The sequence below is a fragment of the Poecilia mexicana genome, unplaced genomic scaffold (genome assembly GCF_051168715.1).
Source record: "Poecilia mexicana isolate PSO_F unplaced genomic scaffold, ASM5116871v1 scaffold_10, whole genome shotgun sequence".
In the NCBI taxonomy this organism is placed as follows: domain Eukaryota; kingdom Metazoa; phylum Chordata; class Actinopteri; order Cyprinodontiformes; family Poeciliidae; genus Poecilia; species Poecilia mexicana.
The window spans coordinates 20,792,153-20,806,719 of record NW_028263379.1 but is presented as its reverse complement, the minus strand read 5'-3'; the positions used below and the strand labels follow the sequence as shown (position 1 = coordinate 20,806,719).

General features: G+C 36.9%; 1 protein-coding gene and 1 pseudogene across 3 annotated transcripts; both read right to left on the bottom strand.

Annotated features, from left to right (window-relative positions):
- Positions 1 to 823: 823 nt before the first annotated feature.
- On the bottom strand, positions 824 to 6,186 carry LOC106920332 (pregnancy-specific beta-1-glycoprotein 3-like; annotated as a pseudogene). Its single transcript, XR_015764500.1, has 6 exons — positions 6,138 to 6,186; positions 3,732 to 4,049; positions 3,252 to 3,506; positions 2,363 to 2,680; positions 1,887 to 2,157; positions 824 to 1,509 (listed from the first exon to the last, which is right to left on the bottom strand). The product of XR_015764500.1 is annotated as a pregnancy-specific beta-1-glycoprotein 3-like (transcript).
- Positions 6,187 to 8,442: 2,256 nt separating this feature from the next.
- LOC106920331 (uncharacterized) lies at positions 8,443 to 13,192 on the bottom strand. Of its 2 annotated transcripts, XM_014991273.2 has the most exons (5): positions 13,101 to 13,192; positions 11,388 to 11,562; positions 10,118 to 10,435; positions 9,369 to 9,479; positions 8,443 to 9,260 (listed from the first exon to the last, which is right to left on the bottom strand). In XM_014991273.2, the coding sequence occupies exons 2-5, from the start codon at positions 11,434 to 11,436 to the stop codon at positions 9,136 to 9,138; spliced, it is 603 nt and encodes a 200-aa protein (XP_014846759.2). In that variant the 5' UTR covers positions 11,437 to 11,562; positions 13,101 to 13,192; the 3' UTR covers positions 8,443 to 9,135. The 2 variants fall into 2 exon arrangements, with proteins under 2 accessions (XP_014846759.2, XP_087865745.1); XM_088009619.1 differs by lacking the exon at positions 13,101 to 13,192 and having other exon boundaries at positions 11,388 to 11,584.
- Between the last annotated feature and the right edge of the window lie 1,375 nt (positions 13,193 to 14,567).

Here is a 14,567-nt window from a genome sequence, read left to right as displayed (position 1 = left end):
GAATATGTCGGTCGATCTACCTACCCTCATCTATGGTCATGAGCTTTGGGTCATGACCAAAAGAACGAGGCCACAGATACAAGAGGTCAAAATTAGTTTTCTCCGCAGGGTGGCTGGGCTCTCCCTTAGAGATAGGGTGAGAAGCTTGGTCATCCAGGAGGGACTCAGAGTAGAGCCGCTGCTCCTTCACGTCAAGTGGAGCCAGTTGAGGTGGCTCAGGATCTGGTCAGGATGCCACCGGGACGCCTCCCTGGTGAGGTGTTCTGAGCACGTCTCACTGGGAGGAGACCCAGAGGAAGACCCAGGAGACGCTGGAGGGACTGTGTTTCTCAGCTGGTCTGGAAACGCCTTGGGATTAACCTGGAGGACCTGAAACAAGTGGATGGGGAGAGGGAAGTCTGGGCCTCCCTACTTAGGCTGCTAACCCTGCAACCTGACCCCGGATCAATGGAAGATGGATGCATGGATAAGTAAATGCACATACACACTCACATGCATGATGCACATCAATCAATCAATCAAATTTTATTTGTGAGGCACATTTCATCAGCAAGGCGTTTCAAAGTGCTTTACATCATCACAAACACAAAAACACAGTCATGCAACATAGAATCAACAATCAAAACATTATATTAAGTCAAGTGCCATCATTAAATTCATAATTGATTACATTTCAAATACAACTCTAAACAGGTGGGTGTTTAGTCGAGATTTAAAGGCACTCAGTGTTTCAGCTGTTTTACAGTTTTCTGGATGTTTGTTCCAAATTTGTGGTGCATAGAAGCTGCTTTAGTTCTCTAAGTATAGTGTCAAGCAGATGAGGTTGCGTAGCTCTAAGAAACTAGATTCCCGTAACATGTAGTTTATTTATTGTACAAACATTTAAAACGTCCCAGATGGAGACAGTTGAAATTTCACAATGAACGTCCAAATTGCATCAAGACAAAGAAAAATACCTTCTATGTTTGCTTCCCGTTCAGCTTCTGTTCATTCGCTCAGCTGCTTTCAGAAGCTAATAATGTATCTTTGTAGAACATCTAGAGCTGGACAAAACCTGTTAGATAGGGCCAAGTGTTTGCACTTTATAAATTGCTTCAAAAAACCTGTAAGATCCATTCATATACAGAAAATCATGTTTCAACTGTTCTCCTGATATATGTGTTGGTGTGGTTAACCATTTTCTCTGAGGCTACAAGGTTCCTTTATTACATTATAGCTGGAGCCTTTTCTGTGAAGTTTATCTTTTCCTCTGCTGGTTTTGTATGACTACAATTTACATGTTTACATTTGTGAGCTTATGTTGAATTTTCACAAATTACAGTCATGATGTCATCCATCTAAGGTGCAGAGCTCAGCTGAACCATCAGAATAGAGTTCTCTGGATTCTCCTCTGTGGGTGGGATGGCAGAGGATTTGGCTTTTTCATATTTCTTTTGCTTCCAAGAGAAGTAGAGACAAAGGGCAATTAGAGGAAGAACCACAGTAATACTACGCAATCCCAAAGAGAGCCGGATACGTTTAAAGACAAAAAAAACTTCATTGTTTAATTAAACTGATGAGCTTTCACTGTAGATTGTTAGGTTGAATTTATTGCTGGATGAACTCCATCAGTTTTCACACCAGAGGACGAGGTAATCTATGAGATTTTTACTAATTTTCACGTGCTAATGTATCAGAGTTGATCATAGTAGTTAGGGCTGCTATTTGCTATTTGACTGTCTTCTTACACACACTAGTACATTCAGCTGTTGGAGACTCTTGTTAGTTCAACACACAGGGTGCTATTTCATTTATGAACCCACAAAGCGATTTGTGTCCCATTTGAAGTGCAGTTACTGAATGTGAAGGTTAGAAGCAAACAAACGACTAAGATAAACTAATTATTTATCTTTTCTCACTCACCACAACCAGCTAAGTTCATTCCTTTGGAGGAGTTACTGACTTCATTCCTGACTGAACAGACCAGATGTCCTGAGATGTTTTGTCTCAGAACGATGATGTTGGTCCGAGTATTTCTAGAGAAGAGCTCAGAGTCGGTCAGTGTGTGTCCATCCAGAGTCCAGCTGTACTGAGGACTGTCGCCCTGAGACACACAGGACACCTTCATCTGTCCCTGAGACAAACAGTCATGGGACAGCTGGACAGAGGACACAGGAGCTGAGAGAGAAACACATGAAAAATGAATGACAGAAAATAACTTTTTTATTTTAGTGGAAAACTGGAAAGTATAGAAGACAAACTGAAGTATGTTGTAAAAATATTTTTTATTTAATATAAGTAAAGTGTCTACCTACGTCCTGTTGTGAATTGAAACAATGTAAGAGTAAAGAGTTAAAAATTAGGAAGAGAGAGAGTTTATTACCTTGAACAAATAGTTGCAGAGTTCTACATCCCATCAAATATCCATCTTCATCAAACATATCAATTTTATATTCACCGCTGTCAGTCCTTGTCAGGTCATTTATCCTGACTGATCCATTACTGGGAAAAAAGGGAATTCTGTCGTTCTTTGGAGTAACAATTTTCTTTTTCCTCCATTTTAGTATTATAGAGTTGCCCTTTATCCATGTGAATCTGGGTATTTCTGACACGTTGTTCGTCAGCTGAATGTCTACTGCTCCTCTCAAGTTTGCAAAACACTGAGCTCCATGCTGTCTGCCATCACATGAAGTTTTCTCCACTTAAATAAATAACAAGAATTAGGATGATGAATAAGAATAATTAGTGTATTCATTTCATTATTATTGTTGCTTTTTACAAAATGAAGGGATTCTCTTAGCCAATGGACTACAAATATTAGAAAGAAAATTAATCATTGTAATACTTTGTTCAGTTATTTTAGATTCAGGGATCTGTTTTTGTACCCCTCAAAATCACATTGTTTTCGCAAAAATCACACAAAGTGACTCTTCAGCTCATTATCAATATATGCAAAGGACAAACCTACCCATTTTTTACATTTCTGATTAGGCTAGGACAAGTAAATAATGATTTTCAAGGATCATCAAATCATGTGATCATAGCAAAAAGATTTTGTCAAGATTTTATTTGTTGCAGGGTTCCATAAAGTCGATTTTCATCATGAAAACAGACACCACATTTTGATTTTCATTGTTGTTTGTAAAAATCAAAAATCAAATAATCATAATAATAAAGGAATTCAATTCAAAGATTAAAAATATTAATTCAATACATTAACTACTAGACATATCATCTGAAAACTGGATACTATTAATATTTTTCTTACTCACCACAGTAATTTAAGTTCATCTCTTTGGAGGAGTTACTGATTTGATTCTTGACTGAACAGACCAGATGTCCTGAGATGTTTTGTCTCAGAACGATGATGTTGGTCCGAGTATTTCTAGAGAAGAGCTCAGAGTCGGTCGGTGTGTGTCCATCCAGAGTCCAGCTGTACTGAGGACTGTCGCCTTGAGACACACAGGACACCTTCATCTGTAGCTGAGACAAACACTCATGGGACAGCTGGACAGAGGACACAGGAGCTGAGAGAGAAACACATGAAAAATGAATGACAGAAAATAGCTTTCTTTTTAATTTTGGTAGAAAACTGGAAAGTACAGAATACAATATTGAAGTTTGTTGCAAGATACTTTTATTTAATATCAGTAAAATGTGTTTCTATACTACTTCATGTTGTGAAGTCATGAATTGGAACAATGAAAAGGAGCAAAAAATTGAGGAAAATTAGAAAAGAAATACTTGATTACCTTGAACAAACAGTTGCAGAGTTTTCCATCCAGTGTTTTTTCCATTTCTATCAAACATTTCAATTTTATATTCACCGCTGTCATTCCTTCTCAGGTCATTGATCCTGACTGATCCGTTAATGGGGAAAAAGGGAATTCTGTCGTCCTTTCGAGTAATAACTTTGTTATTCCTCCAATAAAGTATCATAGAGTTGTTCCTTTTCCATGTGAATCTGGGTATTTGTAACACGTTGTCAATCAGCTGAATGTCTACTGCTCCTCCCAAAACTCTAAAACACTGAGCTCCATTTTGTCTGCCATCACAGGAAGGTTTCACCGCTTAAAGGAATAACAAGAATAAGTACAAATAGTGCTCAAGTGCTTTAAAAAAATACTATTATTATTATTATTATTATTATTATTATTACTTTCTGAGGACAAATGACTAATCTTTTTTAACTATTGACAAAAAGAGCAGCAGGAGATCCAATTAAATCTCACAGTAACAGGTGCAACATTTTCACTTTTCTTTGAATACAATGTCTTATTGATACTTTAAGGCAATCAAAATCTCCTAATTAACATGTTTGCTTATAACATGTGACAGCCAGGTAGATAAAAGTCTAAGATTTTGTCTCAGTAATTATGGCAAGTCTTTGACTTAAAGTTTAGAAATCATGCCAAAGATGTGGCATGGTATGTTTAAAGGTGTTTTGAAACAGAAATTGAGTTTAGCTGATTTAGAGAATTTACTATGGAGTAGAGGACAAATAAAGCCATCACCTGTTGATGTTGTCTGATACATAGAGGAAGCCAAAAATATCATCAAGCTCAAGTAGTTTCTTCAAAATAGTTGGTACAATATCATTACTCCTAACAGTTTTTTTTTTCAAATTGTTTCTGAAGTAAATGTAACTGAGTAAGAAAATGCAAGAAGTTACTACTTGCCTCAAACTACACATAAAACATCGCATTGCAAACACTTTACTGCCCTCTAGCGTCTGAGCTGAATGACTCTTAAGTCATCCAGACATTAAGGGGTTAAAACAGTGGTTCGGTGAGTCGGTCTCAGGGGTTCGGCGGAGCCTCTGCCGCGGAGGTAGAGACTGTGTAAAGTCATGATGACGCCCCGCTTTGCCATCACTTGCTCCAGAGGATCACGTTACATTGCTTAGCCAATCAGTGCTGCGGGAAGGAGCTCCACTCTCAGCATGGATTTGAACTTGTGTAAAGCTCACAGTTTTTACCATAGACATAATGTAAGCATATTATATTATGTCTATGGTTTTTACCAAATTCTATAGTCTAAATCTGCTCCTTAGTCACATCTTTTTGGGGTTGGTACTGCCTCTAGTGGCGTGGAGGAGGTAATACAACTAATATAATTACATTAATAAATCAGAATACCGCAAATTATTTTCTGTGTCGGGGGGTGGGGGGTGTTCGGTGAATGCGCATATGAAACTGGGGGGTTCGGTACCTCAAAAAAGGTTAAGAACCACTGGGTTAAAAGTGAAGCCTCTTCCCGGAAATTAAGAGCTTTAAATAAGTTTGATCATTTCTGAGAAAGAAATATATAAATATATACCTTGCTGATGGCGATGAAGACATTTATCTAAGTAATAGTAGGAGGTGTATGCAACTATTTAATCTAGTAGGTAGAATTTAGAACAAATTCAGACAAGAGAAAATCCACACAAAATTTAAATTTGTCTACCAAATTCTTAGCTTTAAACCTTGTTTAAGTTGTTAATTCCACACCAAGAAGAAAGGCTTAAAAGCAACATATACATATAAGATATGCTAAGGATGACCGACACTGATGCAGATAATTCATACCAAGGAAATAAACTATTTTTAACTACCAATGTAGACAAAAGTGAACCAATAGGAGAAAATTTAAACAAAAACAAACATTAAAGCAGTGGCTCCCAAAGAGTTTCTTCTGCTCCCCCCCCACCCCCCATGGATTACAATAAAATCCCCCTCAAAAGAGAAAGAATAAATCAACTGGGCACATACATTGTTCAACAAGACATAAACCTATACACGTATTTTGTTTTCAAACTCCACTGAAGTTTATTTCACTCTTCAGGTTGCAAAAAACCAAACTACAAACCATCTTTACAGTGAAACGCTTTTGTGTAACTGTTTTATTTCTAGTTCTATACTTATTTCAAACATATTTCTTTCTTTTTTTTATTTGTAACAATATTTAACTTTATTATCATCAACAGGCTTTTAAAAAAAAAGCCTCTGTGCAAATGGGGTTAAAATATGAACAGCTCCCTGAGATATTTTTTTTTTTTTTTTTTTGTCAGCTGTTTTTTTTTTTTTTCTAAAAGTACGGGCTGAATTAGAAAATAAGACAAAAAAAAAACACATCAATCAATTACATAATATGTGCAACAATTGTGAGCCACTCACCACTACAGACTCCTATCAGGATCAACTGCAGCTTAATCACAGCTTTCATGTCTCTATTCACCCGAGTCTTTGTTGATCAGTGACTGTTAAAAACATAAATGCATGCAACAGCTGATGTATGTCCCGTTAATGATTAGCTTCAGAAGAAAAACTGTGCAAATACCTTTAAGTTAGGGGTGAAATAAGGAAGGAAGTTCAGCAAACCTACAAAAACCAATAATAAGAAAAAAAAGTAAGAAGATTACAGTTCTCTGTAAGCCATTCTCCTACTAGCTCTGTACAGAGTTAAAATGTATCAGATGAAGTCCCGCTTTGATGCATTTGTATTGGTGAAACACACAACCGATGACGAACAATGCCTCGCGTTGCACTGGACACGTCACTGCTATATTGTGTGTGTCAGTTTTCAAGATAAAAACGCTACAAACCATCTTGCTATGTGGGTTGTTGTCAGTAGCTTGGTTAAGCATGAGAAAGCAGGAGAGCATTTTTCATCAATAGTGGCTGAAATGGAGCCAATAAAAAAGGACAAAAACTTTCATCTGGAAATATTTTGAGATCACCGTTCACAATTTAATTCTTCAATTGCCTCCCACCCTCCAGAAATGTCACAGAAATGTCCAAAAAAATAGATAAAATGTTTCATCAGCAAAGACACATCAGTCTCACACTCGCACGTTCTAATATTTGTTTATGTGAAAAGGCTGTCAGTTTTAGTGCAGCAGCAGATAGTGAGCAATATGAAGCAATGAGTAATGAACTTTTGGGCAAAACAGTGGACTGGACAGCCTCATTGCTTACTTTGGCCATCACTACTGAACTCTGCATTTGTGTATTACGTGAACAAAAGATTTTATAAGCAGTAGGATAAGCAAAGCTGAAGCGTATTGAGCTTGTATGATATTTCATGTAGGTATCAGGTAGATTTTATAAACCTATAGAAATTGCAAGAATCTTTTTTTAGAAAAAAGACAAGAGCTTTATCTGACATTTGATTTATTGGTGCCAGTTTTCTTATTTTTGGGAGGTCGGTAATTGGCCGATATTTACATGTGAAACCGATCTTAACCGATCTTATCTACCTCTGTAAAGGTCTAAAAATCAACCAATGTCCTCTTTTGTTGCTCTGTGAAAATGGTTTGACCGATAAATCAGCCCACCAGGTCATGTTTGCACATCGACGGTTAACAATAATGACCTCACTGTTGCCAGTTCAGCAACTTTCTTGCTATTTCGAGCAACATTTCAGATGAAAAATATTGGTATTAGCCAAAATCGTCAGGTCGAGCTTTTTAAAAGATTGGTAACCGGTGTTCAGCCAGGGAACTGTAATCGGTGCACTCCTAAAGAGAACCTGAGTAGGGCAGTACGATGATGTTGCAATACAGCAACCAGCTTGATGAACAGATTGGAAAATCACTTTCCAGTGATACTACTACTTAATATCCAACCATCCATTATCTCAGTCTCTGACTCACGGAAAGACGCTCAAAGTACTTTGGCTTCTCTGCTCTGAAAGCTGCTAGTTGAGATGAATCAGTGATTTAATCAGGATGTCGACTGGGTGCCTGTTTGGAGGGTATAATTGGTATTTTCTCCAAGTGGGAGACAATACAGTAGAACCAGAACCTACTGGAAGGATTATTCATGTATTTAATCTTTCTAACCTGGGAACACGTGAAGTGTTTTAACAGGGAGAGAGAGATGTCTGGGTTTACCTCCAGGACTAATGGAGTCTTGACAAAAGTTCAGTCTGGAAGACTCTAGTCGCACCTGCCTCATCCATCAGCGCCCGCCTCTCTGCAACAGGGACCTATCGGCGCGGACCAAGCCTCGCTCCAGCCAATCATCGTTTGGGCTTCAGTTCAAAAGGACCTCCACCCATAGCCTCCTCTGCTCACCAGCTGCAATCAACCCACCTCCACCCCATCTCCACCTTCTGCTCCCGGCTCTCAGGCCTCATCCTCCTCCGACCACCGCCACCAGTACAGGGCCCGGGGGGTCTACATTCCTATGCTGCATCAGGAATGTTCATCGAGCTCATCGAAGTCCAGCTCGATGTCCCCGGCCGGGGCCTGAACGCCAAAGGACTTTTTATTTTCATGTTAATTTTGTCATTAAACTCTTTTAATCGCCTTCTTTCTCCGTTTGAGTCTCTCCAGATTGAAATACATTTCAGAGGAAACTGCATGGTCATACATTGCATTGGCTGATATGCAGCTTCACAATAGGAAAGTCTTTATTCTTTGTTGTTAAATAACTCTTACACAAGTACAAGCAGAACATTTGAAAAAGAGCAGAAGAATGTTATAAATATAGCATTTATTTTCTCACAGTGGAGAAATTCAGGTCCAATACCAGTATCATATGTAGGTTCACAGAAAATATCAAAAAGTGTTAAAAAATATTTTAAAAGCCAAGACAGCAATAACACATTGTTCAAGATTTTAAAATAAAAAAATACTGTGAAGTTATCAAAAATAGAAACACGTTAAACTTATGATCAAAGCGATGTGCAACTGAGTAGGAACATTTCATTTTTTTGTTCAAAAAGTGAATGTATATTGAACAATAAAAAGACAATAAACTGTTTATAATACAATATCTCAGTAACACAGTATATATTGGTTTACAGTACTCTATAGCATCCTCATTGTGACTGTCCAAAAATATTTTTGATTATTTTGTGCTAAAGAAACCTAACCAAACCTAACCTACACAGTTTCCCCAATTAGCAAAACCACTTTGAAATGGTCTTGTTTCTAGTATTTTAGGTGACATCAGTGCAGAGCATCAACAAATTAAACCTCACCATGATCAAATACATTTGTGGCAAACAGCAGACATCCAGCACTTTGAGCTTTAATGGTTTGTAAGCTTTTCTAATGTAGAATAACAATAAAAGGAGATTCCAACTTCTTCATCCGTCTGTCCTCAGAACATTTTACATTATTTGAACTGACATTCAGTTCATGATGTCGGTTTTAAAGAGCAGAAATCAGCCTGCAGACTTGATCTGGCCGTACTCCACCTCCTCTTCCACTTTTTGCTTATCTGGGCTCCTCGCTGGCTTCTGCACTGTTGTGACAACAGCGTAGGTTAAATCGGTAGGGTCTTCAGTTTCTGAAAATGATCAGTAAAGGGTCACTTACAGCTTAAAAAACATACCTACAGTACAATGACAGTTTTCCACAAAAAAAGCAAGTATCGTTTTTGACATTTCATTTGTACCTTTGCGTTTTTGCTTTTTCCTCCATACATAGATGACTATTAAACTGATGAAGAAAAGTAAAACAACGCAAATACTTGAAGTGATAAGTCCAATTGTCAATGAGGAAGTGCCTGTTTCAGAAATAAAGGCAAAAGGAACCAGGTTAATACAGAAAGAGAGAACAACACATCTGTGAAACTTTCAGCATTCTGAACTTTTTGTTGCTCTGAGCAGGAATTCAGTTCTGAAGTCTGATCAATTAAAAATAAACACCCACTTCCTCAATTTAAGCTATGAGTGCTGCTAATAAAATATGTCACTTATAAAAGTGTGAATAAACAGTATAGGTAATAATTTGTTGGACTTGTGAAAGATAATGTGACATCACATTAGGTAGAAGGTATGAAATCAAAGAGTTCACAGGACAAGAGCCAAACATGAGCAGGCAGCTTTTAGTTTAGTCTTAGTTATTAATGTGGTTGAAATATACAGTTCACTGCTTCATTCTTTATACAATACTAATTTCTTCTTTTTAATGTAATTTTTCTTTCTGTACATTTAAAACTGTCTATAGACTGCTTTGTACCACTTTGTGTATAAATGCTGGCATGCAAATAAACCTGTCTGACAGAAATAAAGAAATTAAAACTTATAAGTTCTAGTAGAGATCATGAAAAGCATAATTTTACAGAGCTTTAATCAGTTAGATATATTATCCATATCATGTCAATTAAACCAATCTAATTTTATTTTCTTGTAAGGTATTTACCTTGAACAGACAAATGAAGAGTCCGGTTTTCTGTAATCTCCCCACGTGAATCAAACACTGTAAGTTTATATTCACCACTGTCGCTGTGTTTCAGGTCGTTTATCCTGAATGTTCCATTATCGGGTATAAAATCAGATCTGTCTTTTATTTTATTTGTAGCTGTTATATTTATCCTCCATTGTAGTAATATTACATTCCCCTTAAACAACTGAATTCTAATTCCTGAAGCGTTGTGAATCAGCCGTAGAAACACAGTTTCTCCCAAAGTCCCGTTACATTGAGTTCCATTATTTCTGGCATCGCAGTGAGCTGACAGACCTGAAATAGAAAAAAATAAAAAACATTTTTTACAATTAAAATTGTCATCTTCCAAACACAGAAAAACTGCAATGAAAACAGAAGAATGAGTTTTCTGAGACAATATTCACCCGTAATATTAAGTTTTATGTCTCGCTGACAACCACGGTCAAATGCGTTATTTGATTGTTTAGCTACTTTAATAACAGTGGAAACACATGTTGCCTATTTGAAAGTTTGCATCAGCTTATTTGTACATGTTAAAGTAATTACAAGACATTTTCTAGATTTTTTTCCATTTTCCAATAATCTGACTCTTCACTCGTATTCTTCATATTTCTATGAGATAACCATACATTTTCATAATCTACATTTTCATAGCAGTCAACATTTATAGACAGATAATATATTACACATATCATAGTCTCCAAGTCCTGTATAAGTATTTTAATATTAGTTAAGAGAAACATTAAGAGGAACCTGCTTGCATGACTTTCAGTGTCATGAAAGCGGGGAAGCATCTTAGACATGCAGGCCAGTGTGCCCAGAGGACCAGAACTGGGAAACACAGGTGTAGACAATAATATTTATGTATCTCAGAATTTCTATAATCAATCTTATTTATTTTGTTAAGATTTTCTAAAAGTCATGCTTGCGGTTGAGAAAACTCCATTAACATGTCAACATGTTTCAGAAATAATGAAGCACTATCGAAGAGTTAACTTGAAAGACAAATGAGGAAGCAAAAGATGTGGAAGATTAAAAAAGCAGAAGATAGAAGGTGGAAGTTTTTTGTGGTTTTGCAGACTGAGCACGTAAGGCTAAGCTGCTTGAAAACACTAAGAATAATGATAAAAAGTATTTTAAATGTAGTTTTTACTTTAAAGCCATTTTTTTAAGTATTGCCAACACTGTAATTAACACCCTGATAAAACCCTGATAAAGTAACGTAAAAAAAATATGTTTAACTCACCCTGAGAGACTCCGAGTAACAGCAGCAACAGTCCAACAGCCGCTGCCATCTTTCTTTATTATTCCAGTCTGTTGATGAGCAGCTCTCAGTAATCTTTGAAAAGATCGTTTATTTGCTTGGGAGGACTGAACTCCTGTCACTGACAAGCCACTACATACAGAGAGAATGGAGAGATCTAAAAAGGAAGTGAACATACGGGCTGCTTAGACAAAGACGGAAGCTCATGGCATCACCACACAAAAACTATCAATATTAGAACAACTGACCTATCAGAAAAAACCACAAAGAATGAATACTTATATACTCGTATAAAATAATCTAAAAAAAAGTCAAGATGATCAGACGTTATGGTTTTCTAGAAGCAACAGCTGGCACTTGTTCAAATCTCTGTTTTTCTGTTTATTATTATTTTTTTTTGGCTAATACTTAATCAAAAGTTAATTAAACTTCAGTATAATGCTTTCCTCAAATTATTCATGAGTATATTCTTTATGGATTTCTACCAACGTGGAAAAGAACACCAAAAAAAAAAATATTTTATGCCAGGTTAACCAATTAGTCTCAACAAGAGGAAAATACAAAAGACGAATAAGGTTTAGAAACAATGTCTAACTGATGTAAAAAATTACTAAAGTATTAAGTTTAACCCATGAAGTTTAAAAGTTCACTGCATATCAAAAGGTCTTGGCAAAACTAGAGCAGACGTAGGACAAAGACTTGAGCTAATCTAACTGGTGATAAATTTTGTTGCAACTTGCTGAAAATATTTATAGGATGGTATCATCTTAGAGCAGACACAGTTCTACCACAGACATACAGGAAATAAGTCTGTGATCAACATTTAGCCTGATTATTTTTACCCACCAGCTGTAATAATAGCCGTGTCTTTTGAAGTTGGGCTCTAATAAACCAATTGCCGTAGCAATTGTGACTGCTGCCCTCTTTTCGCTGTGACGTAGGTAATAACCTTAACTTAATAAAGTTAACTACTTAGTTGATATGTAGATAAACTGATATCACAATCAAACAGCCAGGCTGTTGATGTTTCTGAAAGCTCACAACACAATTACACCCACGCACACGATCACCTTCCTTTGATTTGAACATATTCCACAAAAACAGACTTTGACTGTAGAGCAATCAAAGTGAAACCTCATGAATTAAATCCACACTAAATGTTTCCTGCCAAGCCCCCAGAATGAGAACCTGGTTCAGCGAGACAGACTACAAATCCTCGCAAAAATAACTACAGCAAAAACAGCTTTAATAAATGTTACTTAACCTTAGGATTAATCTGTCAATTATCCATCTATTTGGTTCAAAGGTGTCGATTATTTAATTATTTTGAGAAAGGGTGACAACTATAACTCACAGGAAGTTCATACTTGATAAGTTTTGTGCTCTGCACCCCTGGAACTACTATCTACAATACTTAAAACAAATAAAACAAACACTCACTGATTTTAAATCAAAATATGATCGACTGATCAAATTGTCTAGTACAATGGACACACGAACACTCATGCCATAAAAAATGCCAATCTTACTGCATACTGGACATGCTTGTAATACATGTCCTTTGTCTTTGCTGATTCAAAGGAAAGAATTGCCTAACAAGTAGCTGACTGATTTCTTCAGAAGCTTGTTTTTAGAACAGGAATAAACAGGAGCGGAACAACGTAAGCCTTCAACATGCATCATAGGCACACCCACCCAGCCAGCTAAAAGTCCTAAATTGCATCTGAATGCAGAGAACACAGGAACACATGAATCAGTAGCAGTGATCTGAAGCCGGGCTTCGAGGAATGTACCGAGTAAAAAGGGGGCGTGTCAGATGAAGCCCCGCTTCGTCTTGCTGAAAACCACGTGACTGACAGCAAACTGTGCCTCGAGTTGCCTGGGTCACGTGACTGCTTCAGTTTGCCTGTCGGATTTCAAAATAAAAGCATGATGAGCCGTGCCGCTTCATGGGTTGTTGCATTTGATCTCGCATCAGAGGAGTATTTGTTTTCAGAAGTGGCCGAAATAAAAGGAACCTTGACCAACATAGTTCATGTGTATTAGTGATTTTGATGATGGCACTCATCAAAATGTAATGTTTGTTACCGGTTTTCTCAGTTGTTGATTGAGAAAATTGTATATTTTATGACTTTATATTTGTGTGTTTTTATTATGTAAAGCACTCTGAAACTGCATTGTTGCTGAAATGTGCTGCAAATAAACTTGATCGAAATGGAGCCAGCGAGAAGAAAAAAAATCTGACATCTGGGAATACTTTGAGACAATCAAGATTCTTAAATAAAAATAATTAACCCCTTCACCTCCAAAAGCCTGACCTTCTTGAAATTTCCACTATTTCTTTATTCTGCAAAGATTTATCAGTCTTGCACAGCAGAAACAGACTTAAAGCTGTGGGAAGAGTAAAATTCTGGCCTGATGAGTAAAAATATAAAGGATCAGAGAGCCAATAGAAATCCAAGAAAAAAAGACTTTTTGAAGAATTTTAGTTTTTCGGGAGGCAATTCAAAACTCAAAGAATATTGTCTGCCCCAGCAAGCACTGCACTCCGAATACACTAAAAAAAAAAAAGTCTATTGTCAAATCAGTCGATGACAAAAGAAAACAGCCACTGACAGTCAACATATACCAGAATTGGCTACAAATAATTTTAATAACTAAAAAAGATGAGTTAAATAGGATTTAATTGACTCTCCTGTTACTAAACATGAGTTTGACAAAAACTTTGTGACAATATTGCATTTACTATTTTTTTTTTAAGTATGTCTGCCACAGTTTCAACATCAGATGTCACTAGTGAGAAATTAATGAACATACTGAGTAATGTACCTGTGGGCAAAGCAATGGGCTGGGAAGCTTCATATACTGACGGCCAACTCCGCAGCCAATGAAAACAGGCGCATTGTGTGGCGCATTTAGAGCCTATAGGCACACTGCCACATTTAGGAGTGAGGAAATTTCACGACTGGATTTGTTGCACTGGTGGGATCCTACCACAGTTCCATGTTGGACTTCACTGAGCTCCTGAGAGCAACACATTCTTTCATAAATGTTTGTAAAAACAGTCTGCACGCTTAAGTGCTTAATTTTTTACACCTGTGGCCATGGAAGTGATTGTAACGCCTGGTTCTGATAATTTGGATGTGTGAGCAAATACTTTTG

Excerpts from the sequence above, each read along its gene's own strand:
- LOC106920331 (XM_014991273.2), bottom strand. The coding sequence starts at position 11,436 with ATGGCAGCGGCTGTTGGACTGTTGCTGCTGTTACTCGGAGTCTCTCAG. Across the intron at positions 9,480-10,117 it reads TCTTCATTTGTCTGTTCAAG|GCACTTCCTCATTGACAATT; the intron begins GTAAATACCTTA and ends TTTCTGAAACAG. Across the intron at positions 9,261-9,368 it reads GAAAAAGCAAAAACGCAAAG|AAACTGAAGACCCTACCGAT; the intron begins GTACAAATGAAA and ends GATCATTTTCAG.